This window comes from Giraffa tippelskirchi, chromosome 13 (assembly GCF_054371585.1).
Source record: "Giraffa tippelskirchi isolate mGirTip1 chromosome 13, T2T-mGirTip1v1.2.pri, whole genome shotgun sequence".
Classification (NCBI taxonomy): Eukaryota; Metazoa; Chordata; class Mammalia; order Artiodactyla; family Giraffidae; genus Giraffa; species Giraffa tippelskirchi.
The window spans coordinates 40,333,721-40,358,382 of record NC_137287.1 but is presented as its reverse complement, the minus strand read 5'-3'; the positions used below and the strand labels follow the sequence as shown (position 1 = coordinate 40,358,382).

Below are 24,662 nucleotides of genomic sequence, written 5' to 3'. Positions count from 1 at the left end.
ACGCTGGCCCTACGGGTTGCGCCGTCGAGCGCTGCGGGGAGTATTGGCAAAGTGCCCGGATAGCGTCCGACCCCGCCCACCTAAGGGAGCGGCAGGGCCAGCCCCTTCGGCTTGCTATCCAGTGGCGGCGTCCGGCCCCGTGAGCGACATCTACTTTCACCAATCGTCTGCGTGTCTGGCGCGGGCCTCCGCAAGCCTTCGTCTCGTGAGGCGGAGCTCGGCACCGCGATAGGCTGCCGCTGCTTGACTGACGTCGGAGACGCCCAATGGGGACGAGAGGGCGGGTCCTTGACCGCGCAGGGCCGGGCGGGAAGGATTGCGCGGCGGACTGGTGGCTCCGAGTGGCGGGCGACATGTTCCGGGCACCGGACAGCGAGGGCGGCCGAGCCGGCCCCAGGTGCGGCGCGGGTGTGGGCACGGTCACGTGGGGGGCATGCGGGCGGCGGGGCGGCCGCGGTGAGCTCACAGAGCCGCGGCCTCCGCGGCCGGGTGAGGGAGGTGGGCGAGGCCGCGGCCCCGGGAGGCCTGAGGTGCGCCTCCCCGCGCCCTCCGTCCTAGCACGCGCCGCTTCCTGGGCAGGGGCGCCGCAGACGCCAGCAGAGCGGTCTGCAGCAGCGGGGCTGGCGTGGTGGCGCGGCCGGGACCCCGGCGCCCTGTGGCGTGTGCGCGAGCGGACGGGCCTCAGGGCGAAGTCCCTTCCTGGGAGTCTTCAGCCCTCCTTCAGCCCGGGAGCCGGGCGGCGCCCTCTTCCCAGAATCCCGCAGTCGGGGAGCCAGGCGACGCCCTCGCTCCTAACCCCGCAGCCCCGGAGCCAGGGGGAGCCCGAGACCCAAGAGTCGTCCTCCCCCACTTTACTGACCAGGAAACAGGCGGGACAGCGAGTGACAGAGCAGACCGACTGGGCTTGAACGATCAAGGAACACGCAGCGCGCGCTGGCTCGCTTTTTGGCTTGGGGAGCACTGGGTGCTGGGAGTCACGTAGAGTTGGCCGGGCTGGAGGTGTCCTGCCGTCGGAGGAGCCGGCCGCGAGGTCGAGCTGGTTCTTCCGATGCCTGAGAGTTTCCTCTACTGTGAGCCCTTTCTGCGGCCCGGCCGGGCAATAAGAGCAGAGGAATGTGGCGTCTGTGGAGGTAAACAGTACATAGAATGAAAGGATTGTTTCAACTGCTAAAATCCCTGCAGATTTGAGAGAGTCAGGTCAGTATTCAGTAGTACTCTTGGCCAAATCATCAGTCATTATCCACTGTAACAGTGACCCCTCATCCCTCCTGTCTGGGTCTGTGCTGATATGGGACCGGAAGTTTATCCTGGAGTGCTCAGATTGAATCAAGTTTCTGGCCCTGAAAACCACTGTTTGGCACCCACACCAGCTGGCCAAGGGCTGCCTCCCAGCACTTTCTCAGTTGTGTGCACTAAGGACACTCTTTGTTTACACAGCCTGGCACTGGGTGCCCTGCAAACACTGGTGCAGTTAGCGAGGACGCGCCACAAGGACCACCGCCCCTGGGCTGGCTTCCAAGTTGTGGGAGACAGTGCAGACCGGGTGCTCTCAACTGATACCTCACTTCTCTGGAGCGTTGGTTTTTTGAGAAGATGAGGGGAAAGTTCTTCCTTGTAGGATACTGGAGAAGGAAAAGCCACCTTCTTAAATGGGTGATTAATTGGGAGCCTCTGCTTGGGGTGGGGCTTCCCAGGTGGCACTAGTGGTAAAGAACCTGCCTGCCAATGCAGGAGACCCAAGAGAAGCAGGTTTGATCCCTGGGTCGGGAAGATCCCCTGGAGGAGGGCATGGCCACCCACTCCAGTATTCTTGCTCAGAGAATCCTATGGTCAGAGGAGCCTGGTGGGTTACAGTCCATGGGGTTGCAAAGAGTAGGACACGACTGAGCCACTAAACACGCATGCTTGGGATCCATTAGCAGCTGCGGATCTTGCTGCTGCTAAGTCGCTTCAGTCGTGTCTGACTCTGCGACCCCATAGACGGCAGCCCACCAGGCTTCTCTGTCCACGGGATTCTCCAGACAAGAATACTGGAATGAGTTGCCATTTCCTTCTCCACTGCGGATCTTGAGGCCCTGTTAAAGGAAGGGAATTGAGTGGTGGCTGTTAAGAGGAGTAGGTCAGATTTCCATCTTAAAGCCCTGCTTTTGTTTTCTTGCTGAGGGATTAGCTGGTGTTCAAGGGATTTTGAAAGCGTTATGCTTCAGCCATTGTTAACCTGAGGTCTTTTAAGCTGTAGGGTGTATATTTATAAAGAACTTAATCCAAGTCAGTATTGCAGCTTGGCTCTGAACCACCGGACCCCAGTAGCTTTTATGGGACATGGGGATGGGTTGTTGCGGGGGGTGGGGGTTGCATGATGAGCATGGGCCCCTCCAGGCAAGCATCAGTGTTATGGTCCCTCCCTCTGCCATGGTCCACTTACACTGTGTTGTCACATGCCCAGCACTACTGTCTGCTGATTAAAATGATGGTGAAACTCTACTGAACTGGTTCCATTTGCTTGTTTCAGGGAAACTTAATTTTACTAATGAGAAGTCCCATCAGTAACTTGAGAGCATGCACGCCTCTGGAGGTCTTGGTAGAACCAAGTTGTGCAGAGAAAACCTTTATGGGAACTCATGGGCAGATGGGGAGGTTTGCCGGCTGGCCATTAGCATGCCTCTCCACAGACGTCTGCCTCGACTGTCTGCCTCAACCGCTGGACGATGGTGCCCAGGCCAGCCGCCATCAGTCCCTCAACACCCTCTCTGCCTGCAGAGCCGCAAAGCCTCCGGGAGGAGAGCCGGGCGATCATCCAGAGGAAGCTGCGCCTCCACGCAGGCTGGACAGGATGGCTTCTAATATTTTTGGACCAACCGAAGAACCTCAGAACATACCCAAGAGGACCAACCCCCCCGGTACGGGCCTGTGACTCTTTAATCCTTTGGCCTCTACCTGTTCTCTTTTATGCTGCTCTTTTGATAAAAAAAAATTTCTCTTTGTTTATATCAGTCCTTTCAAATGTTTTCTGGTGTGGCATATCCCCTCCATCAGAGTCCTGGAGAGGAAGGGAAGTTTGGTCCTGACTTAAGCTCTGTGCCCTCCAGGTCGTTCTGGACTTGCCCCTTACCTGTGAACAGATACTGGCCATGTGCAGACGCAGAGCAGGGCACACAGGCACATGGTGGGCTTCTGCTTCCCGCTGGGGAGGCTCTCCACTTTGGCTGGTGGACTCCTGCAGATTCTTGAACTTGCCCACGAGTTGTGTGTTCAGTGTTTGTAATCAGATTGTGAGCAGGATTGAAACTAACTGAAAAGGATGGCTCAGCCTGGGAGCAGCCCTGGGGCTTCTCAGTCCCTGCGCCTCTCAGTGGCTCCAGTGGGAGGAATCTCAGAAGAGCCTTCTCTTGGCTGATGGACGGTCCACCTGAGTGACCACACAGTGGTAGTTACCTGAGGGGCTTGCCCCATCTGTGTCCATGAGGGAAAAGCAAGGTTTGTACCATCCTTAAAGGTGGGAGAGATGCAACACAGAAGTCAGTATTTCAGACAAATGATGAAAGTCAAACAGAACCAGAGCTGGGACTGCTCCCTACCCTGTCCCGATGCTGGGTACAAATACTGCTTCACAGACCTGGAGGGACAAAAGCAATGGATGCAAAAGCTGGATTTTTGTGTGGTTTTCAGTGGTCAGGTGGGGTGGAGGTTTGCAGTATCTTTGGATTTAGTTATGGCAGAGAAGCAAGTGGTTTTGTTGGGTGTTTTTTTTTAGTTTGTTTTGGGCTTTGCTGAGTCTTTGTAGCTGCACATGGCTCTGGTTGCAGAGCACAGGCTCGAGGGTGTGTGGGCCTCAGTAGTTGCGGCTCCCGGGTTCTGGAGCAGCGGCTCAGTAGCTGTGGGGCATGGGCTTAGTTGCTCTGCGGCATCATCCCAAACCCTCCGGACCAGGGACTGAGCCCGTGTCTCCTGCATTGGCAGGCGGATTCTTATCTACTGCGCCACCAGGGAAGCCCAAGAAGCAGGCAGTTCTTACCAAGTAACATTCTCATGCACCCATTTGATGGGTGCAGACCCTGAGTGCTCAGCCCTGCGCATCCTTTGTGCCAACCATGTGCTGTGGCAGGCGGACTCAAATAGGGGGCGCCTGGAGACGAGCATGCCGGCTGCCGTGGCTTAGCTCTGTGGCGTCTGCCGCTGTCTTGGGGGCTTCAGGTTCTCCAGGAAGTATGGCACATGGGGTGGTTCTGCTTTGCTAGGGTCTCGAAAATCTATGACCCCTTGGCAGCCTGGCCCCCTACCCAACTAGAGAGTTAGAAAACCCACGTGTGACAACAGCTTTGGGGCACCCTGTGCTGAAACCTCTGCTCCTCGCAGTCCTTTTGTTTGGGGTTTGTTTTCTGTCCTGCCAGGGGATCTGAGATGAGAGCCGAGCAGTTAACAAATGCTGGAATCCCCCCCCTGCCTCCTCCCATCACCCAGAAGCACTTTTTAACTGGTGAATGAATTAACATGGAGAAACATTTTTTAAAAAGGAAGACAGGAGGGAGCGAGGGGAGAAGATCACCTGTGATGAAGTCTCACGGGCAGCTCGGAAGGGAACCTGCAGGTGCATCCTGCCCGGCAGACTCACCCCCGTGGACTCTGGGGAGGGCCCTCCTGACCAAGCGCGTGCGGAGCGGGGGCCTTACCGCCGGCTGTCCCTGGACGTGGGCTCGGGCTGGTTGGTACCATGTGTCACCTGCTCTCCTGGTTTAGACCTGAAGGTGGGGATGGACGTGGGCAGGCTGTTTGCTGTTCGCAGGGTCTGTGCCAGGTGCTGGCCGTCTCCACAGCCTGGGGAGATATGTGACTCCCTCTACAAGGGAGCTGAGGCTCAGGTCCACCGGCCAGCCTAGACCTCAGCTCACTGGCAGCAGAACTCACCTTTGGATACAGGTTTTCCTGACTCCCAACTTACCTCCAAATACTCCAAGTGGGGCTGACTTCCTGTAACAGCATCGCTGGGTCAATATAAAATGCTGGTGCTTCGCCTGGGCTTCAAACACGTCCTCCAGGGAGTCAGCACGGCCCGCTTCCCACACCCACCAGCATGGGGTCGTGTCTCCTGAGATTTGGGTCTCCAGAAAGTATATCTTGGATTTATTTTTTTCTCGTTATGAGTGAATTGAGCATCTTTTCCACCTTCAAAGCAGAATTCATCTTTCAGGTAAAGTGTTGAGTAATAGACGCGCAGTGTGATTACTTTTCATAAAGTTCAAAACAGAACTGTGGTGTTTTTCAAGCGTGTGTTGACAAAGGTGAAGGGGAGGGAACCTGGGTTTCTGGGGGCTGGCAGCTTTCTATCAGACCCATGCTCACCTGTGGTCATTGCTGGAATGTTTGCTTTGTTTGTGTCTTAGGAATTTCTCTGTGTCGTATTTCACAGTTTTCTAAATGTCTTTAAATGAGCACTGCTTTTAGCCAAAATCTTCAAATTGAGTTACTTTTATTTTTGTCTCGCATTTTAAAATAAAATGAACACACATCTTAGAATTCACTTAAGGGTGACCAGCAACAGCTCAGTAACAGGCACTCGGGGGGTGGCCTTGGGGAGCAGCTTTTCTGCACTGTGTGGCCTGGATGTTTTTGCTGACAACACCCTGTCAGGAACAGCAGCGTGTCTGGGAGCCTTCTCTCCAGGCCCTCCTCCGTCCACTCCAGCCAGGTGCTGTCCTACAGTCGGTAGTGGCTGAGCAGGACTCAGCCCAGGGGCTGCGGGAACGTGGGAGGCTGTGGCTGGGACTGAAAGGCTTGCAGTCAGCCTGACGTGACCTGGATGTGTGCCTTTTCCTGCGGTCAGACCCACCTGTTCTCTAAGCTTCTCCCACCCTAGAAAGGGTTCTTGAGCTGGGTTCTGTCCTCAGAGCTCTGCTGGTCGCCCCTGTCCTGTTGGTGTACGTCATTACAACCAAGAAGTGACTGTAAATTTTAACTTCTTGGAGGCAGTCAACAAAGATCACGGCTGTAAAAATGAGCACATTTAGAATCCTAAGCTCCCACACCACTGCTGCCACCCCATTTCTGGGGAGCTGGGGCATGTGGTGGGGTGGAATAATGGAGTACCACTGTCCTTTATCAGATCCAGCTGTTTGAGAACACCCTTCCATCTACAGTATGGAAGCCATGTGCCGTCCATACTGTCTTGCACCGTTTTCACTGAGCAATGTGTCCAGGAGATGCTTCTTCAGCAAACGCTCGCTGAGCATTTATGTCGCAGCATTGTCGTGAGCATTGGACACATGAGCGGCAGTGAGTCATAACTCTTCTTTCGGCGCCTTGAGTCGGGTGGGGCCTTTATTACCGCTGCTCTGAGGATGAGGAACGTGGGGCACAGAGGGGCCAGGTAACTTGTGTCTGGTCTCAGCTGTGTGTGGAATGCACCTTTCTCCTGTGAGATTATAAATCTTAGCTCGGCACTCGGTGGAAGGGAGGCACTGGTGTTTGCTGATCGCGGGGGTGACTGGCTGGCGCCATGTGCTAGAGTCTTTCTGTTTAATGTTGGCATTTACATCCCATGTCTATGCCTCAGCCATCAGCTTATAAGAACTAACATCTGAGACACATTTTCATAGTAGCTCATCAAATCATTTCTGTTCAGCAGCAAAGATGTTAAATATTTGTAATTCACTGGCATATCTAGTTGTCACTGGAAGTTCCAGCCAGATTGAGGTCAGGAGAATGACTAATAAGTGTTTTCCAAATTACAGGTTTGCCTTGAACAGGGCATGTTAATTCAGTTCTATACATCTCACCTCAAAAGTTAGCAGCTGTTTACCCTTAATATATGAAAGAACTTTTCTGGGTTTAATGCAGAAGATTCTTCAGCAGAAAAATCTGAAAAGTTCAGGGTTAAGGGCAGCCTAGAGGGGAAAATGCTGTTTTAGACCACCTCACCTTCTTGCCCCTACCAGCCAGCCTAGTGCAGTTCAGGTCCAGTGATGAAGGCCCAGCTGGCCCCAAGAAGGGGCTGGGTGTGATGTGGGTCTTTCAGGATCCCTTGTCAACCCAGTCACCTCACCCTCAGCCTGAACTCAGGATTGGTTGCTGTGAGGAGAGGTCTCTGAAGTGACCAGTGTGGAGGGGTTGGGTGGGTATTTGGGGCTGCTCACCACTCTGCTTGTTTCTGCAGGGGGAAAAGGAAGTGGTATATTTGACGAATCGGGGCCTGTGCAGACTCGACCGCGTCTGAACCCACCGGGGGGCAAGACCAGTGACATTTTCGGGTCCCCCGTTGCTGCTGCCTCACCCACGGCACACCCAAACAAACCCAAGGTATGGACTGCGCCCAGAGAGCAGACCTAAGGGTGAGAGAGGCAGAGCCTGTGCCAAGCACTTGTCTAAAAAGGTTCCGAGCAGGTATGGCGTGTGTTAGGAGGAGAAAAGGTGGGTGACATTGCTTTTCCTGGCTGCAGCCATTAGTCATCAGGGCTGCCCTTAGTCATCTGGGAAGTGTGTTCCAGCCTCGTGATGACGAGCCCTGGGGAATGCTGGTGGCAGAGGCGGCCCACTGCAGGCAGGCCACTAGTCTTCTCTGTGCACCACAAAGAGCTCCTGAGGATACTGATAAAACTGAACTTAAAACAGGGGAGCTTACCTCTCAGCAACATTTCACTGTTGTCATCAATCAATAAGTAGAGTAGCTACATTGGATTAGAATTCACCAAATACTTAGAATTTATGGGTTCCAGCTACTATTTTTAAAAATCTAGTTTGTACCCTTTGGAGAATGTCCATTTGGAAAACTGCTGACGGATAGAATCAGGCACTTACTTAGCCAGTGTTTCTCCATGAACTGTATGTACCTCAGGATGACAGCTGCTGAGGGGAAGTTTCCTCATACTGAAGTATTCCAGCCCGTAAATGACAAGTGAATAACATAATTCAGGAATGACCATTTTGCAAGCTTGTAATGAAATTGTAGATCTAGGCAGCGATCATCAGTGGCTGCTCATACATCAGGAAACAGGACACCTCCAGAAATGATGGGCTTCACGCTAGAAGTTCATCACGGGCCACCTTTAAATTCTTGTCAAAACAACCAAACCTGAATCCGACCAAACCTGCTATTAATTGATGCCACAGGGATTCAATCAGAGTAACGCAGAATATAGGAAACAATGTGGATTCCTTTTCAAAGACTGATGGTTGCAGAATATGTGAAGAACTCCTACAGTTCAGCAACAAAAAGACACATTCAAAGATGTGTAAAGGCAAGGGGGAGATATGAAATGGAAATCTGGGGTTGGCAGATGCGAATTATTTTATATATGATGATTAAACAAGGTCCTACTGTGTAGCACAGGGAACTATAGTCAATAACCTATGATGAACCGCAGTGGAAAAGCATATGAAGAGGAATGTATATATGTATGTATAATTGAATCACTCTGCCATACAGCAGAAATTAACACAGCGTTGGAAGTTAACTATACTTGAGGAAAATAAATTTTTAAAAATAAAAATTTCAGAACCAAAAAAGGGAGGAGGCAAAGGATGTGAACAGACATTTCTCCAAAGAAAACATCCAAACGGTCAGTCAGCACATGATCAGTAGGGAGATGCAAATCAGAATCACAGCGAGATACCACATCACACATACTGGGATGGCTGTTATCAAAAAGACTAAGGAATGGTGAGGACATGGAGAAATTGGAACCCTCCTACACTGCTCTTGGGAATGGATAATGGTGCAGCCACTGTGGAAAACAGTTTGGCAGTTTCTGAAGAAATTAAAACACAGAATGTTACTGTATGAACCAGCAGTTTTATTCTTAGGTATATAACCTCAGGTATGAAAACAAAACAAACAGATTCTTGGGAGACCTGTTTTAATGGCATTGTTCTCAGTAACCAAAGGGTGGCTACAACCCAGCTGTCTCATCACCAGATGACCAGGTGAGCCAGATGTGCTGCACTGTGCACATGCTGGGGACCACTCGGCTGCAGAGGGGAGCGGGGTTCTGACACGGGTGGGCCGTCAGCGAGAGCGCGTGCTGAGGTTAAACTGGACCCTGTGTGAGACATTTAAGGGGTCACTGATTTTTGCAGTTCAAAGAGCTGCATCTCGAAACATTTATGGATCAATGAAATACGGGATTTGCTTTTGAATCAGCCCGTGAAGGGGCTGGGGCTGGAAGCTGGTAGGCCTGTGTGGCCAAGTCCAGAGTGGAGGCGGGCTGGTGTCACTGGCTGTGGAGCAGGGTTACCTGGGGGCTCATGGGGCTCTTCCTGATGCTTTGTTTACGGTTAGAACTGTCCAAATAGACAGTTTTTAAAGATAAAAGTAGACCCGGGTCACCCGCACCTTTCTCCTCGTCCACCTGAGCAAGGCCGCAAGTGTCTGAGCGGTTGATTGACCTGGGTTTGCCTCATTGCAGGACCACGTGCTCCTGTGTGAGGGAGAAGACACACCAGACCTCAGAGGTGAGCTCGTTGTCCGTCCCTTCCCCGGGGCTCAGCTACGTGGGGGCTGCTGGTAGACCGGGAGGGGTCCCTGTGCCCCACCCCGCCCGCTGATGAAGACCGTGGGAGGGTTTTGGGTAGGAAGGAGGCAGGGGAATGGGCTCATTACTCAGTGATAGCGTTCCTGCTGGCTTTTCTGCACCTCCTGTCTGTGCTGGTCAGTCTGGGCCTCAGGCCACAGCGTCCTTTTCTAGAAACTGATCTTGTATAGGGAAGGGCAGAGCTCCAAAGCCTTCAATGAACTCTGACCAGAGGCTGCACTGGCATCAGAGGGGGAGGGGTACTGCAGGGCTGTGCGGTGGGGGGTGGCCTCCCCCAGGTCACCCTGTGGTGCGCTGCCTGCTCGGGGGGGCTGGGTGTCAGGTTCAGTCCCTGAGTGTCCCGACCTGACTGGGCACTGGTTTCTGCCTCAGTTGATGATGAAGAGGTGGGAACTGGGTCAGTCAGGAAGTCCAGGGAAACCTGCCTGGGCCTTCCACTTAGGACAAGCTCCCCGCCTTTCTCACTCGCTCTGAAGTTTTCTTTTCAGACTTGAGGTGGTAGGGAGCAGAGCAGAGGCCAGCCAGCAGCGCGGAGACGACCCCTGGGGGTTTCCCTGAGCATGGCTCAGGGCCTTCCATGCTGACCCGGCCTGACACCATGCCCCTGCCTGCTGCTCCAGGGTGCAGACTTCGGTTCACACGTGCAGCTTGCCCACCAGGTGGTGGGCAGCCTCTGACGGGCTCTGTGCTGACTCTGTCCTGCAGCCAGTGCCTCATCCAGACAAGAGCCAGGCGGCCTGAGAGAAGCAGCCCGCGTCCAGGAGCCCGCGCCCACTGTCGACAGCCACGAACCCAGGCTGGGCCCCCGGCCTCGCTCCCACAACAAAGTCCTGAACCCGCCCGGAGGCAAGTCCAGCATCTCCTTCTACTAAGAGGCCTGCCACGTCCCGTAGCCAGACAAGAAACTCCAGAGATAGAATTTCAAATATTGTAGTTCCTTTAGCCTGAAGGAGCAGGGTGGGGAGAGAGTCTCTCGGGTGGACACCTGAAGCTGCTGTCCAGTTCACGGCTGTCTTGAGAGATGAGGACGCACCTTTTGGACTCTGAGGGAAGAGACGGGGCCCTGGTGTGAGAGGAGCTCTCGGGTGGGTGGGAGGGGAGTGGGGCCAGGCCAGGTGCCCCCGAGAAATGGGGTCTCATGCCCTTGGTGTGTTGGCTAATTGGGTATCTAGGCATCGCTAACACAGTAGCAGAGCTTAAAACCTTAGAGAGAAAACCAAACCCACAGGTCTGCCGCTGTGGGACAGAGGAGCCATTCTGGGGAATTGTTTGGCCCCAGTGTTTTTCACCTCCATGCCAGAGGTTTTCTTGAAACGTCTTGGCTGCTTTTCCTCAGCAGCTGTCAACAGAAAACCAAAATTCTGTGTTCCGTCATATGCTTTATGGAGGGATTTTGCACCCTGCTTCTGCCCTCTCAAACCTTGGCCAGGTCTTACGTAGGAATCGCTGCTTTTTGTCCATGAGAGACTGGTTTAGACTCTACAGGCAGTCTTGCTTGTGAGTTGTTCCTTTTTTCCTCATCAGCCTTAAGTCTGGGCCTTTACTCCTCACCAATGAAGTGGACTGCTCCCTTCACCAGCGACACTTGCTGTCGGCAAGACCACTACCTTCTACAAGACTTTAAAACTACCCCGACATATCCGGGTACTGGCGTTGTTTAAACTGTTCCTGTGTCCTCCTTTGTATTTCTGCTGACAGTGGGAAGAAGAGATGCCTGAGAACTCTGGGTTCTTAGGTTTGGCTTCTTTGGTAATAGCTCAAGACCTGTTCTCAAGTGGCAGCTTTACTTCAGTAACTGTTGACTCTGGTCTGTTTCTGACACCTTTCTAGAAAAAAGTCTGTCGCTCAGGTACACCAAAGAGGAAGGAGAGGTTTCTTAGGCCACCCTTTCTAAAGCTTTGCAGAACCTCTGGGCCATATTTAGTTTCCCAACAAGACTTGGAGACGTTAGGCCAGGAGATTAAATAGTTTGGCAGTAAATTCTCAACTGGCTCATTCCATGGTATTTGCCAGCAAAGATACCAGACTGGCAAGAGTCGTGATGCTATAATCTGTCAGACGGAAGTTTCTCCCATTGAGCCTCTAAAGGGCTACAGCGTCAGTACCTGTACTACAGTCACAAGAGACCAACAGTTTGGGTGGGGGAACTACTGGTACGAGTGCCTACTAAGTTCATACAGGTGCTAGAAACATCTTCATTACTACAGTGTGGCTGCACTCATAGTGGCCTGAACACTCCAGTACCTGTGGGAGCTCCCTGCCAGGTTCCACACCCTCCACCAGCGCTGGGGGTCCGCACGGTACTTGCCAACCAAAGACCCACTCCTGTCCACCTGCTGACTTGGGAGCTGAGCAACTCTCATTCCATGTGATTCTCTCAAGCACCTCCTGTCTCCCTCCAGCCTTCAAGTGGTTGTTTATAAGAAAGTTGTCTGGAATTCAGAGCATTTTTTCCCCATTAAAAACTGACATAACTGGTGATTAGCTTTTAAGCTCAAACACACTAACTTACACAAGTTATGATGAGATGTTCCAAAAGTAAGACGTGGACTATTTATAACTGTTTTGTTGTGTTTTTTAACATACAAGAAAATGGTTTGTGAATTCCATATCGGATGGCCAAGAAGACCCTGACACGCTGCTGGCCTTCGGGGCTTCGGCTTTACCGTCAGCTGCACGAGGGGAAGAGCTTTGTAAATCTGTCCCCTGGCAGGGACTTTGGGGCAGAGCTGGGAACCAAGGCTGGGTCGGGGGTTGGGGGAGGAGATCACCACCAGGGCAGAGCCCAACACAGCGGGACCACGTCACCTTACTCTTGTCTGCAGCTTCCCTCTTCCTTTCCCTCCTTGGGGCCTTGGGCCTGGGTTGAGGGAGCTGGGGTGGTCTGGTCATGGGAGGAGCCGCAGAAAACTTTGCTCCTTTGAACCTGATGGAGGAGGCTATTTGTATTTGGAAAATGCTCTGTACATTGGGGATTGTCTGTGTTTGGGAGGTTCATTAACTCTGTGCATCCTTTTCTCAGCCTCCAAGCTACATTGAGAAATTACTGGTCTGTGTTTTTATTAAGCCTTAAAACTTTTTTTACATGCATTTGGTGCCAACTTTTTTGTAAAGCTGTCATTAGAAAAAACAAACCTGTGCTCACATCACAATGTAACCTTGAGAGGAGCCTGTTATTTTTACAAGGCAGGAGTGGGTGTAGCTGTTGAATTAAACTTAGTGATCATGTACTCAGAGTCTTTGCCTGTTGGTCATGCGCACAGTGTATGTGTGTGTCCGCGCCAGGGTGGGCGGGCAGACGGTCCTGTGTGCTCACGTGTTCCCTTTGTTTCCATTCCCCAGAGCCTGAACTCGGCTCCTTTCCTCACAGCTCTTCATTGGTTGCAGGGGTTTGCCTTTTTATTTATTTTTTTTAAGCCAGAGGATGCCCAAATTAATCTTCTGAAAGTTTATGGATTCATGGTTTTTTCATTTGAAAACCAAAAGCTTAGCTTCTAAAAGAATGGATGGGAATGTGGCAGTGTTCTTTTTAGTTTCTGTAAATTGAAGGTAACGATTCTTTTTTCTCTTAACACCACTCACTTTTCTGCAGAACTTGACTCTGAGTTGACTTTGAAACTGCCCTGAATCCTGGCCATGAATAGATGAAGTGCTGACCTATTAGAATCTGCCTATAGATTCGCATCCTATAGAAAAAGCGTAGATTGTTTTTCCTTTCTATATATTAGCCATTTTCATATGTCCTGCAAGCACACTTAACATCCTTACATGCATTAAGTGGATTGGGGGTAATAGAGCTACTCAGACAGCCTGCCTGGAAAGCCCCCTGAAGAAGCTTCACCCCATTCTGCCTGCTGCATCAGGGCCAACTACAGGACGGCACTAAAGAGAGAAGCCCGACAGGTGACCTGGTACTGTCTTCACTTGCCCATCTGAAAATGTCTCTGAGACTGCAGCGTGTGCTCCCAGGACTGGGGGGGGGGGGGGGGGGACTGGCACCTATTGTGTCAGCTGCTCCAGCCGTGGACAAGCACTGAGGTCCAAGCCTCAGTGAGTGTAGCAGCCTGTTTGTCTCCAGAGGCCAGGCAGTGGCTGAGTCAGAGGACCAAGGTAGCTCCCCTACGTTACGGTGCAAAAATGAAAAACACCTAAGGGTTCCCTCTTCAGTTCTGTGCCTTGTCTAGAAACAAGCTGGCTCTTTTGACAGAGTGAAACTTGTTCTAACACCTTTGTGAGTCGAACCCCACAAGGATGTCTGTCTTCGCCCATGTTATCCTGTTCATTTCTTCTGAACTTTTGTTATATTCTTAATCCTTACCATTCTTGGAGCTCAGGAATGAAATTTAAAAACTTCTTTTTCTCTAACCAATTTCAAGTAATAAATCTGCCCAAACATGTTGTGAAAACTAATAAAGTTGATGCCAAGTTATTTGGCCTCTCACTGTTGTAGTGGTGGCTGCTGTCCTCTTAGATATTTCAGTAATTCAAAAGGGCCTACATTTCTGGGAGAGGACTAGGGCAGAAATCTCAAACATTCCCAAAACATTCACAACCTTCCTCTGTAATTTGTTCACCAGAAGAAATGAAACATTTCATCTGTCCTGGCTTATCATTTTGAGAAAATAAAACTAACAAGTCTCTATTTATAGCCTGCTTACTATTTGCTAGAGGATACTAAACCCCTTTCACGTCTTCCTAAGGTTCCTAGTAAATTGGTAATTGTTTCAGGGTCAGTTTTCCAGTTGGCCAGGATCAAACCCCAGGCAGGCTGAATGTGAGACTGAAAGCCCCGACCGTTTCTCAGTGGCGTGGGTGAGCATCCATACACCAAGAGGAAGAATGTGCAACAGTACTTAGGGCATGACCCACAGGAACGTTCATTGGCGCAATCATGTTAGCGGGACCTCACTTTGAAGCACTGCATCAGAAAGGACAGGGATAAAAAGCGTTTCTGTTGGCACTAAGCTGCCACTCATGGGTTTTTGATCAGGATTCACACCATCTGTGTGGTCCCCAAAGCTGAAAGTGTATGTCTTAGGTTCACGGTCTCAGATGACAGTGGAAGAAAATGCAAATCAAGTGGCTAAAAGTGGAAGAAATAAGGGCCTATAAAAACTGGTAGAATTAGTCAAACAGGACAAATGGAAACTTAACCGTTGAGGGACTTCCCGCCATCACTGCAGGGGGCACAAGTGCCATCCCTGGTCGGGGGAACTAAGATTTTTTGGTCCCGCACCCCAAAAAATCGCTGAAATTTAAAAACTCAGTGTAGGAGTTAAGTTACACATAGCTCAAGCGAAACTGGGAAATATGAAGAAGTTACACAATATCAGGACACAGAAGTGAACTAAATGAGTTTGTTACTGGGTTTAAGGATTTGTTACGGGATTCAACTTGCGGAGGGGCCACGGGAGGGCGCGGGCACTGGGGAGGGAGTTCGGAGAGCCTACTCTGAGGAGCACGCACTGCTGAGCAGTGAAGCTCCACAGCTGTCCACAGCGACCAGGCCGGCAACGCGGGCACCTCAGGGGAGGGGGGGAGCGCGCGAGGATACCGCCCATTTCTTTGGAGGCAAGGGTGGGCACAAGGCCGCTCGCTAAGTCCCTAAACTGTACAAGGTCATTTATAGATACTTTTCGGACAGACGCTGTCACTTCATAAGAATCCACGCCAGCGGCGCGGGCGATAACGCCTCGGACACGCGTGACGCGAAGCGCTCCCTGCTCCGCTCGACCGAGCTTCCGGCCCGGGATCGGGCTTCCTTCTACGTCACGGCCCCTGCGACCCCTAGCGGCGCAGCGCCCCGGCGGGCTCCGCCCCCGCAGTCTGGTGGGCGGGACTTCCGGGCGGCGGGACTTCCGGCAACTGAGTGACGGGCGCAGCATCAGCATCGGCGGCGGCGGCTGAGCCCTGAGGCGACAGCGGCAGCGGCTGCGGCGGCGGCGACGACGGGCCGCGGCCTGCGGACCAGGGGCAGCCGGGGCGGGCAGGGGCGCCGGCGGACATCGGGCCGCGCTGGCGGCTGCGGTGGCCACGATGATGGAGATCCAGATGGACGAGGGCGGCGGCGTGGTCGTCTACCAGGACGACTACTGCTCAGGCTCGGTGATGTCAGAGCGGGTGTCGGGCCTGGCGGGCTCCATCTACCGCGAGTTCGAGCGCCTCATCCACTGCTACGACGAGGAGGTGGTCAAGGAGCTGATGCCTCTCGTGGTGAACGTTCTCGAGAACCTCGACTCGGTGCTCAGCGAGAACCAGGAGCACGAGGTGGAGCTGGAGCTGCTGCGCGAGGACAACGAGCAGCTGCTCACCCAGTACGAGCGGGAGAAGGCGCTGCGCAAGCAGGCCGAGGAGGTGCGTGGGCCGGCCGCGCCGGGGCCCCTCCCGGGGACCCCCGCCCCGCCCCGCCCGGGGACCCGCCCTCAGCCCCCGCCCTGCGCGGGCCCCAGCTCCCGCCTCGCCCAGCCCACTAGTGCCCCCGAGCCCCGAGCCCGACCCGGGGGTGAGCCCTGGCTCCCCCTTCCTCTTGGCAGGCTGCTCCAGCCAGGAGCCCCAGCCCTGAATCACCTGGCGTCCCTGGGGGACCTTGCAACCTAAACCTTCCCGTGCCTCCTCTATACCCACCTCTCATTGCAGACGCCAGTTCTTTTTGCTTTGTGTGTGTGTTTTGCGCAAACGTGTTCTAGACCGCAGTTAGTACTTCTGGTTGCTGCAGTTCTAAATCCTTCCAGGAAGGGGATTTATGGTCTTAGTGTTCTGCGGCCAGAAGAGGTGGTGTCGGATCTTTTCCGTGCCTCTCTGACCGAGTGTTTTGAGAGTCGGTGACTTGGGTGAATTTGGTGACTGACGGTATAAACACATAACCAAAGCCATGGTTAGGTTGCTCTTCTTGCATCAGATGAAAGACTCCAGGTTTCTGGAAGTGAGTTCTCTGTTCCTTGGTTTCCTCCGTTGGGAAGATGGTCAGCTTATGTGGGAAAGGCTGAGAAATTTCACTGTGGTTTCTGAGAAGATAAAAGAATTTTGAAGTATTCCATCATCCTCTCGGATACCTCCATAGCCTGGAGCTCACTTTATTTGTGAACCGGTTAGAAGAGTCATGCATTGCAGGGAACACCTCTTACCTTCATTCATTCACTATGAAATATTTAGCTCCATTGGCAGAGCCACGTGGATTTGGGGGGCCCAGGTTCTCCTTCCTGCTTTGCATCTGTGACCTTGTCCATGTCTCCTGCCCCTCTTCCGGATTTTGATTTTCCATCAGTCATATGAGTCGGCTTCCCTGGGTGATCTCTAAGCCCTGACGTTCTGATGTTCCAGGCACTAGGTCATGCTCTTTGATTTATGAATAGGAAGTTTCTTATTAAATGAGCTAAATTTCTTTGTAATTAATTTGGGTTAACACTTTTTTATTTTAGTATTGAAATGGAAGATTGCTTCAGTATCTTGGCATTTTCTTAAGGCAGGACAGTTTATGTCCTCTTCGTTTGATTTAAAGCACGTTTATAAAATTCCACCATGCCTTGTGTTGTCCCTACTTGAAGTCTCTCAGTCGTGTCCGACTCTGCAACCCCATGGACTGTAGCCTACCAGGCTCCTCCGTCCATGGGATTTTCCAGGCAAGAATACTGGAGTGGGTTGCCATTTCCTCCCTACTTATGGTGGCTTATTTTGCTCTTGGGTTTTCCATGCATCGGTCAAAAGGTGGTTGCCTATTGATAGGGGTGCCAGGATCCACCAGAACTGATTTAGGACTCTCGACTTAAGGGGGTGCAAGAGCTTGTGGAATGCTAGAGTTCACAGTGGCCCTAGGCATTTACTGGGGAAAGAACTGGCCCCGACTGGGGGTGGGCCAAGGTCACATGGCCTAGAAGAACCAGGCCAGGACCTAGTCTGCCCTGACCCCTGACTTCCTTCCATGTCAAGCTGCTGTGGGAGGGCAGAGAGCTGCACCCCCAGGCTGGAGCGCTTGGGTTCCCCTCACTAGCCATGGGCCAGTGGCTGCCTCATGCTGGGCAGCACCACCCACTTCTCTGACTGCTCTCAGCCACCATTTGATGCCTCACTGAGGTTTTGAATAGGTTTGTTTTCTTTCCTCCTGTATCTGTGTGGTCAATGTAGTGGATGAGAAGAAACTAAAAGGAGAAAAATGGACAACTTTCAGGTTGAGAATCCTAACGTCCTAGCCTAAGAATTAGCTCTGTGTGGATGAGGCCCCTGCTATGCTGTGCTCAGTTCAAGTGTAGCCATGACAAGAGTGCTTCTGGCCTTTCCGCTGCCGCCCCTGGCCTGAGAGCCGGGGTGCACGTGGCCTGGGGGAGAGTGCCCTGGAGACCGAGGCCCCCCCCCCCGCCATTAAGAGATGCGGAGCAGAGCCACAGAGCGCTGGAGCGCTTGGTTGGTGGGCAAGCAGGCTGTGATCTGATGCTTATAGTGTGCCCTTGGAGAGGCCTCCTGTGAGGCGACAACCAAGACAAGGGCCAGGGACTTCCCTGGTGGTCCAGTGGTTAGGACTTGGCCTTCCAGTGCAGGGGGCGCGGGTCTGATCCCTGGCTGAGGGGCTAAGATCCCACATGCCTAGGTGCTAAGGAACCGAGAGGTAGAGCAGACAATATTGTAACGAATTCAAAAGACTAAAAACCATCCACGTCAAAAGACTAAAAACCATCCACGTCAAAAAATCTTTAAAAAAACAAAAGGGGCCAAACTCTGTGACCGTTTTTGCGCTCGCGCTCATTTATTAAATCCAGCAGACAGAAAAGACCAGTATACATGGTGGCCTCGCTGCTTTTTGCAGGCAGGGCCTGAGAGCAGAGATGAGGGCCTGAGACCCGGGAGCCGGCCTGGCCCTGGCTGCAGGCGCGTGTGTGATGCACAGTGGCTCCTGCTCTGGGGTCACCCTGCTCAGGAAGGCTTAGTCAGAGCTGGGTAACCTGAGCCGCTGCAGCCTTACGAGCACACAGAATCTGCAGAGTTAGAGAGAGCCTGGGGCAGGGCAGACACTCCTGCCCCGTACTTCTTGACCATAAAAGCTGCAGTGAGAGGTGGCGAGTGTGTTCTGGTCCCCAGGTGGCTCATCCATGGGAGTGACACTAGCTAGAGATGGTGGGGCCCGGGAGGGAGCCAAACCCAGAGTCTGCAGGCGATGGAGTGCCAGCCTCGCCTCAGGGAGCCACACGCCCTGAAATCCATCTCCCCCTTTCTGGCTGCCCTGGCCACATGGCACCCCCTGTAAAGCCAGTGGGTTGCCAGAGGTGGCATATTGCTTTCATCTCAAGTGCCAAGTCCCATGATGGGCTGTTGTTTGCCTGGAGAATTGCGGCAAGGCAGATTTAGTCGAGTCAGGGAAGAGCACCTTGATGGGGTGGCCTCGGCTGGCCAGCGGGGAGCGCCTCCGTCTCTGACCGGGAGGGTTTTGTCCTTGTCATCAGAGCCGGTGAGTCCCGCTCAGACTTGCAGGGCTAAATGGATGCTGCTGGCTTCTGAAACCTCTACAGAGTCCTTAAAAATGCTGAATCTGCATCCCATGCAAAGTGTTTAAAACCCACTGAGTTCTTTCTCAATGGGAAAGAAGGTTGGAAACGGGTATTTGATCAGGATGGCCGGGAGCAAGTGGGCGGCCCAGGCAGCGCTGCCCACGGCGGCCCCAGGGAGGAGTGGGCCGAGGCTGTGTTGACTCTGATCCTGGGCAGCGCAGGGTTCAAGCGCCAGCTCACAGGAGGGCAAAGTGTCTGAGAGACAAGATGTGGGTTTATTAGCCTTCCTCTGCCTTCAAATCTTCTTGGCCCTAAAGAAACTACTAGTGACACACCCCCTCCTCTTCAGTGACTCCAGTGCGTGAGATGGGGCTGTGGGTGTTTGCTCAGCGTTTATAAGCTAGAAAGTTTATTTCTATCCAAAACTGTGTGCAGAATCACCTTGTACAAAAGTAAGGCTTTTCACTGGAGAGTTATTTGCACCGCATGAAGCTGGAGGGGGCAGAAGCCATCATCCGACTCTACAGTGAGGCTCACTTGGTGTTTTTTTGTTAAGTGAACTAATACAGTGAATCAGCAGGTTTTCTTCTTACGTGCCACATTACAGACAGTGAACTCACTCCTGCTTGGACAGGTGTGCAGTTTCTTCCTCTGCCGTGTTGTATTAAAGCAGTGTTTTTTCAGTTCTTAGCTTTTATTAGAGGAAGCCATTAAGATTTGGTGCCTGGAGCTGCCTTGCATGGTCGCCTCTAAATATTGGTCCAGTAGAGCTCTACAGTCACACCAAACTCTCCCTAAACGTGGAAACAAGCAGGCCCCGGAGGGCAGAGAGTCTCTGCTTCCTGCTCAACCAGGGGCAGTGCCCTTCTGGTCCTTCCTGCCCCAAGGTCGGGTCCCACAGAGATGCCAGCTGCCTGTGCGTGTGTGCCCGAGGCAGGAACACGGCTCTCCTCTGCCCCTGCCCCTGCCCTGTGCTGAGCTGTCTGGTTCCTGGAGGGCAAAGCCACTCTCTGTGGTTTTCAGCCATCCGTCCATCTGTCTGTCTGACACAGCTCTGTGTGAGGACAGAAATTACCGCTGTGTTGTGTCCACACAGGACCACACACTTCAAATGTGGCTCAGGCTCCTGAGGATGAGTGTTTATTATTTTTATGTAATTTTATTTAAGTTTAAATAGCCACACGTGGCTGAACCGGGGAACTGGGCAGTGTAGCTGTGGATGGTGTGGCTCAGTCCTGTGAGGGCAGGCAGGAAATAATTCTGTGACTTGTTTCATGGCCTTAGGTAAGAAAGGAAGGGACTTAAAAGGGGGAGTGTTTTTCCTTCAGTGAACATGTTCTTCAAAGAGAGGAGACCCCAAAGTGTAGCGGGTTTTGAAACAGGAGAACAGAAGAAAATATTAATGCGAAAAAAAAAAGTATTCTAGCTATTGAGGAAACAGAAGAGAGGGATGAAATTTTCGAGAGGCTGAGGAGAGGTCTGCAGGGAATTCCCAGCACCTCGAAAGCAGCCTGTGTGCATGGGGCACGGTTAGACCTTGGAGCCCGGCCTTCTGTTCTTTGTGAGGTCAGAGCACTAAACTGTAATGTTTGAAGTGTGCAGTTTGGTGACTTTTGACACATCTACACCCGAGAAACCATCCTCACTATCAAGATGATGCTGACCTCCACCGTCCCCAAAGTTTCCTGTGCCCCTGCCCCCAGGGTCTCTCCCCGCTCTCCCCTCCCCAGGTCTCTCCCCGCTCTCCCCTCCCCAGGTCTCTCCCCGCTCCTCCCCTCCCCTCCTACAGGCTGCTCTCTGTCACTGTAGATTGGTGTGTACTTTCTAGAACTTTGTTCAAACGAAATCCTGCAGTATGTGTTCTTGTCTGGACAGGCTTCTCTCACGGGCGTAACGACGTGAGGTTCACCCGAGTTGTGGTCCTTCTTTCATTCAGCCTGTCCTTGTGGAGTGCAGCCTGCTGTGGGGTGTCGATCAGTCCCCTCTGGGAGACGGGCAGGAGAACCGAGCAGTTAGAATGTGCTAGTAGCTGGCGGCGTGTCCCAGGAGAGTGTCCCTTTCACCCGGGCGGGGAAGGCTCTCCCTCCCATGGAAGGAAACGTTCGCCAACACCCAGAGCCATGGAGTCCTAAGTCAGTGACCTTCTCTGAGCCCCTCACAGTCGAGAGATTCGGGGAGCACCAGGTTCAGCAGAGCGCAGCTCCAGTGGCGGCTTGTGAGACAGGGTCGGGGCACTTGGATTCTGATCTTCAGCAGTGGTGAGCTCGTGGCCCTGCCTCTGCTCCAGCACCCTGGGGACCCCTCCTTCAGCTCAGCTGCAGCTGGGGCTCCTGCCCCCGATCCCGTGCGGCCCCTTACAGCCCCTCCCCCAGCAAATTGGACCCAGATCCTTGGGCTTGTGATGCGCGCTTCCGCAGACAAGACCCCATCCTTCGGCCTCTCCTTTTGGGCTGAGTGAGAGGGAGGTAAAAGCCGAGCAGGTTACGAACTTGAAGTTTATGTAAACTGCTTGGAACGCTTCAGAGAACACAACCTACTGGAGAGGAACTTCTCCCAAGGAAGTTTCTCCCAAGTCCAAACACTTAGTTTTCGTCTTATCTTCCTTTTCGTTTCCTTCCTCTGATACCAACCATGTCATAGATAGTAAATAATATAAGAAATGTAATATGGATTTCAACATGCAAAGTATATATTAGTATTTAACATAAAATACTTAAATAAGTATGTAATGTATTAAAGTGTGTAGATTTTGCACACACACATCTTTCCTGTCTGTCTTACCAGCTCTTGAAAATTGGTGTGAATTAAACCAATGCCGTTTGTTGGGATTCCTCTCAGGCAAATGCTGATCCAGTGGTCCCTTTAACCTAAATGAAGAATCTTTGCTTTTTCTTAAATGAATCCAACCTAGTGCTTGGGTTCCTTTCCACTGGCCTGATAGCAGAGTGCATGCGTGCTAAGTCGCTTCAGTCATGTCCAACTCTGTGTGACCTTATGGGCTGTAGCCCACCAAACTCCTCTGTCCATAACTCCTCTGTCCATGGGATTATCCTGGCAGGAATACTGGAGTGGGTTGCCATGCCCTCTGCCAGGGGAGCTTCCGACCCAGGGATCAAATCTGCGTCTCTTATGTCTCCCATATTAGCAGACAGGTTCTTTACCACCAGCACTACCTGGGAAGCCCAGCCTGATCTCAGACGTGTGTCTGAAGCTTGAATGCAGACATGCCCTCCCCTCCTTCTCTCCCACCTGCTCACACTGCACTATAGACGTAAACAGTAGCATTCGAGGGACATGGGTAGATAGCTGGAGAAAAACCTCCAAGCTGTGAGGTCTCACAAGTTCATCATGTCGTTGAGCGCCCGGTAAACACTAGGTTGTGACAGAAGTCACTGACAGCAGCTGGGCGCTAGCTGTCATCCAGAGAGGGGTCTCCCCGGGCACAGAGCCTGCTCCCCTCTGCCTGCCTCAGATCAGACACCCCAGAAGAGGCTTTTTCTTTTGGAAATGCACTCTGCACCTCACCCTCAGGAAGGAATTACGTGCAAAAGAACAAAATCTTTGATTCCTGTTGAGTTTATTTCAATTCAGTTCAGTTCAGTTCAGTTCAGTTGCTCAGTCGTGTCCGACTCTTTGCGAACCCATGAATTACAGCACGCCAGGCCTCTCTGTCCATCACCAACTCCCGGAGTCTACCCAAACCCATGTTCATCGAGTCAGTGATGCCATCCAACCATCTCATCCTCTGTCGTCCCCTTCTCCTCCCGCCCCCAATCCTACCCAACATTAGGGTCTTTTCCAATGAGTCAACCCTTCGCATGAGGTGGCCAAAGTATTGGAGTTTCAGCTTCAACATCAGACCTTCCAATGAACACCCAGGATTGATCTCTTTTAGGATGGATTGATTGGATCTCCTTGCAGTCCAAGGGACTCTCAAGAGTCTTCTCCAACACCACAGCTCAAAAGCATCAATTCTTCGGCACTCAGCTTTCTTCACCGTCCAACTCTCACATCCATACATGACCACTGGAAAAACCATAGCCTTGACTAGATGGACTTTTGTTGGCAAAGTAATGTCTCTGCTTTTAAATATGCTATCTAGGTTGGCCATAACCTTCCTTCCAAGGAGTAAGCGTCTCTTAATTTCATGGCTGCAGTCACCATCAGCAGTGATTCTGGAGCCCAAAAAAATAAAGTCTGACACTGTTTCCACTGTTTCCCCATCTATTTCCCATGGAGTGATGGGACCAGATGCCATGATCTTAGTTTTCTGAACGTTGAGCTTTAAGCCAACTTTTTCACTCTCCTCCTTCACCTTCAACAAGAGGCTCCTTAGTTCTTCTTCACTCTCTGCCATAAGGGTGGTGTCATCTGCATATCTGAGGTTATTGATATTTCTCCCGGCAATCTTGATTCCAGCTTGTGTTTCTTCCAGCCCAGCGTTTCTCATGATGTACTCTGCATATAGGTTAAATAAGCAGGGTGACAATATACAGCCTTGACGTACTCCTTTTTCTATTTGGAACCAGTCTGTTGTTCCATGTCCAGTTCTAACTGTTGCTTCCTGACCTGCGTACAGGTTTCTCAAGAGACAGGTCAGATGGTCTGATATTCCCATCTCTTTCAGAATTTTCCACAGTTTATTGTGATCCACACAGTCAAAGGCTTTGGCATAGTCAATAAAGCAGAAATAGATGTTTTTCTGGAACTCTTTTGCTTTTTCGATGATCCAGCGGATATTGGCAATTTGATCTCTGGTTCCTCTGCCTTTTTTAAAACCAGCTTGAACCTCTGGAAGTTCACGGTTCACGTATTGCTGAAGTCTGGCTTGGAGAGTTTTGGGCATTACTTTACTAGCATGTGAGATGAGTGCAATTGTGCGGTAGTTTGAGCATTCTTTGGCATTGCCTTTCTTTGAGATTGGAATGAAAAGTGACCTTTTCCAGTCCTGTGGCCACTGCTGAGTTTTCCAAATTTGCTGGCATATCGAGTGCAGCACTTTCACATCATCACCTTTGAGGATTTGAAATAGCTCAACTGGAATTCCATCACCTCCACTAGCTTTGTTCGTAGTGATGCTTTCCAAGGCCCACTTGACCTCACATTCCAGGATGTCTGGCTCTAGGTGAGTGATCACACCATCATGATTATCTGGGTCGTGAAGATCTTTTTTGTACAGTTCTTCTGTGTATTCTTGCCACCTCTTCTTAATATCTTCTGCTTCTGTTAGGTCCATACCATTTCTGTCCTTTATCGAGCCTATCTTTGCATGAAATGTTCCTTTGGTATCTCTAACTTTCTTGAAGAGATCTCTAGTCTTTCCCAATCTGTTATTTTCCTCTATTTCTTTGCACTGATCGCTGAGGAAGGCTTTCTTATCTCTCCTTGCTATTCTTTGGAACTCTGCATTGAGATGGGAATATCTTTCCTTTTCTCCTTTGCTTTTCGCTTCTCTTCTCTTCCCAGCTATCTGTAAGGCCTCCTCAGACAGCCATTTTGCTTTTTTGCATTTCTTTTCCATGGGGATTTTCTTGATCCCTGTCTCCTGTACAATGTCACGAACCTCTGTCCATAGTTCGTCAGGCACTCTGTCTATCAGGTCTAGTCCCTTAAATCTATTTGTCACTTCCACTGTATACTCATAAGGGATTTGATCTAGGTC

At 51.8% G+C, this 24,662-nt stretch overlaps 2 protein-coding genes across 28 annotated transcripts in view; both read left to right on the top strand.

Annotated features, from left to right (window-relative positions):
* The first annotated feature begins 314 nt into the window (after nt 1-314).
* JPT2 (Jupiter microtubule associated homolog 2) lies at nt 315-12,754 on the top strand. 8 transcript variants are annotated; one of them, XM_081555596.1, is made up of 7 exons: nt 315-397; nt 863-1,197; nt 2,513-2,900; nt 7,151-7,293; nt 9,399-9,444; nt 10,230-10,370; nt 11,049-12,754. In XM_081555596.1, the coding sequence occupies exons 3-7, from the start codon at nt 2,531-2,533 to the stop codon at nt 11,183-11,185; spliced, it is 837 nt and encodes a 278-aa protein (XP_081411722.1). In that variant the 5' UTR covers nt 315-397; nt 863-1,197; nt 2,513-2,530; the 3' UTR covers nt 11,186-12,754. The 8 variants fall into 8 exon arrangements, with proteins under 8 accessions (XP_081411722.1, XP_081411729.1, XP_081411725.1 ...); XM_081555603.1 differs by lacking the exon at nt 863-1,197 and having other exon boundaries at nt 2,761-2,900; nt 12,114-12,754; XM_081555599.1 differs by lacking the exon at nt 863-1,197 and having other exon boundaries at nt 2,761-2,900.
* Nucleotides 12,755-15,391: 2,637 nt separating this feature from the next.
* MAPK8IP3 (mitogen-activated protein kinase 8 interacting protein 3) overlaps nt 15,392-24,662 on the top strand; it is a 44,603-nt gene continuing 35,332 nt past the window's right edge. For all 20 annotated transcript variants that reach the window (XR_014072817.1, XR_014072820.1, XR_014072815.1 and 17 more), the window contains exon 1: nt 15,392-15,878. Coding sequence is in view for 15 of the 20 variants with exons in the window: in XM_081555567.1 (XP_081411693.1) it covers nt 15,561-15,878 (318 nt within the window). In the remaining 5 variants the exon portion in view is untranslated. The remainder of the gene's footprint in view (nt 15,879-24,662) is intronic.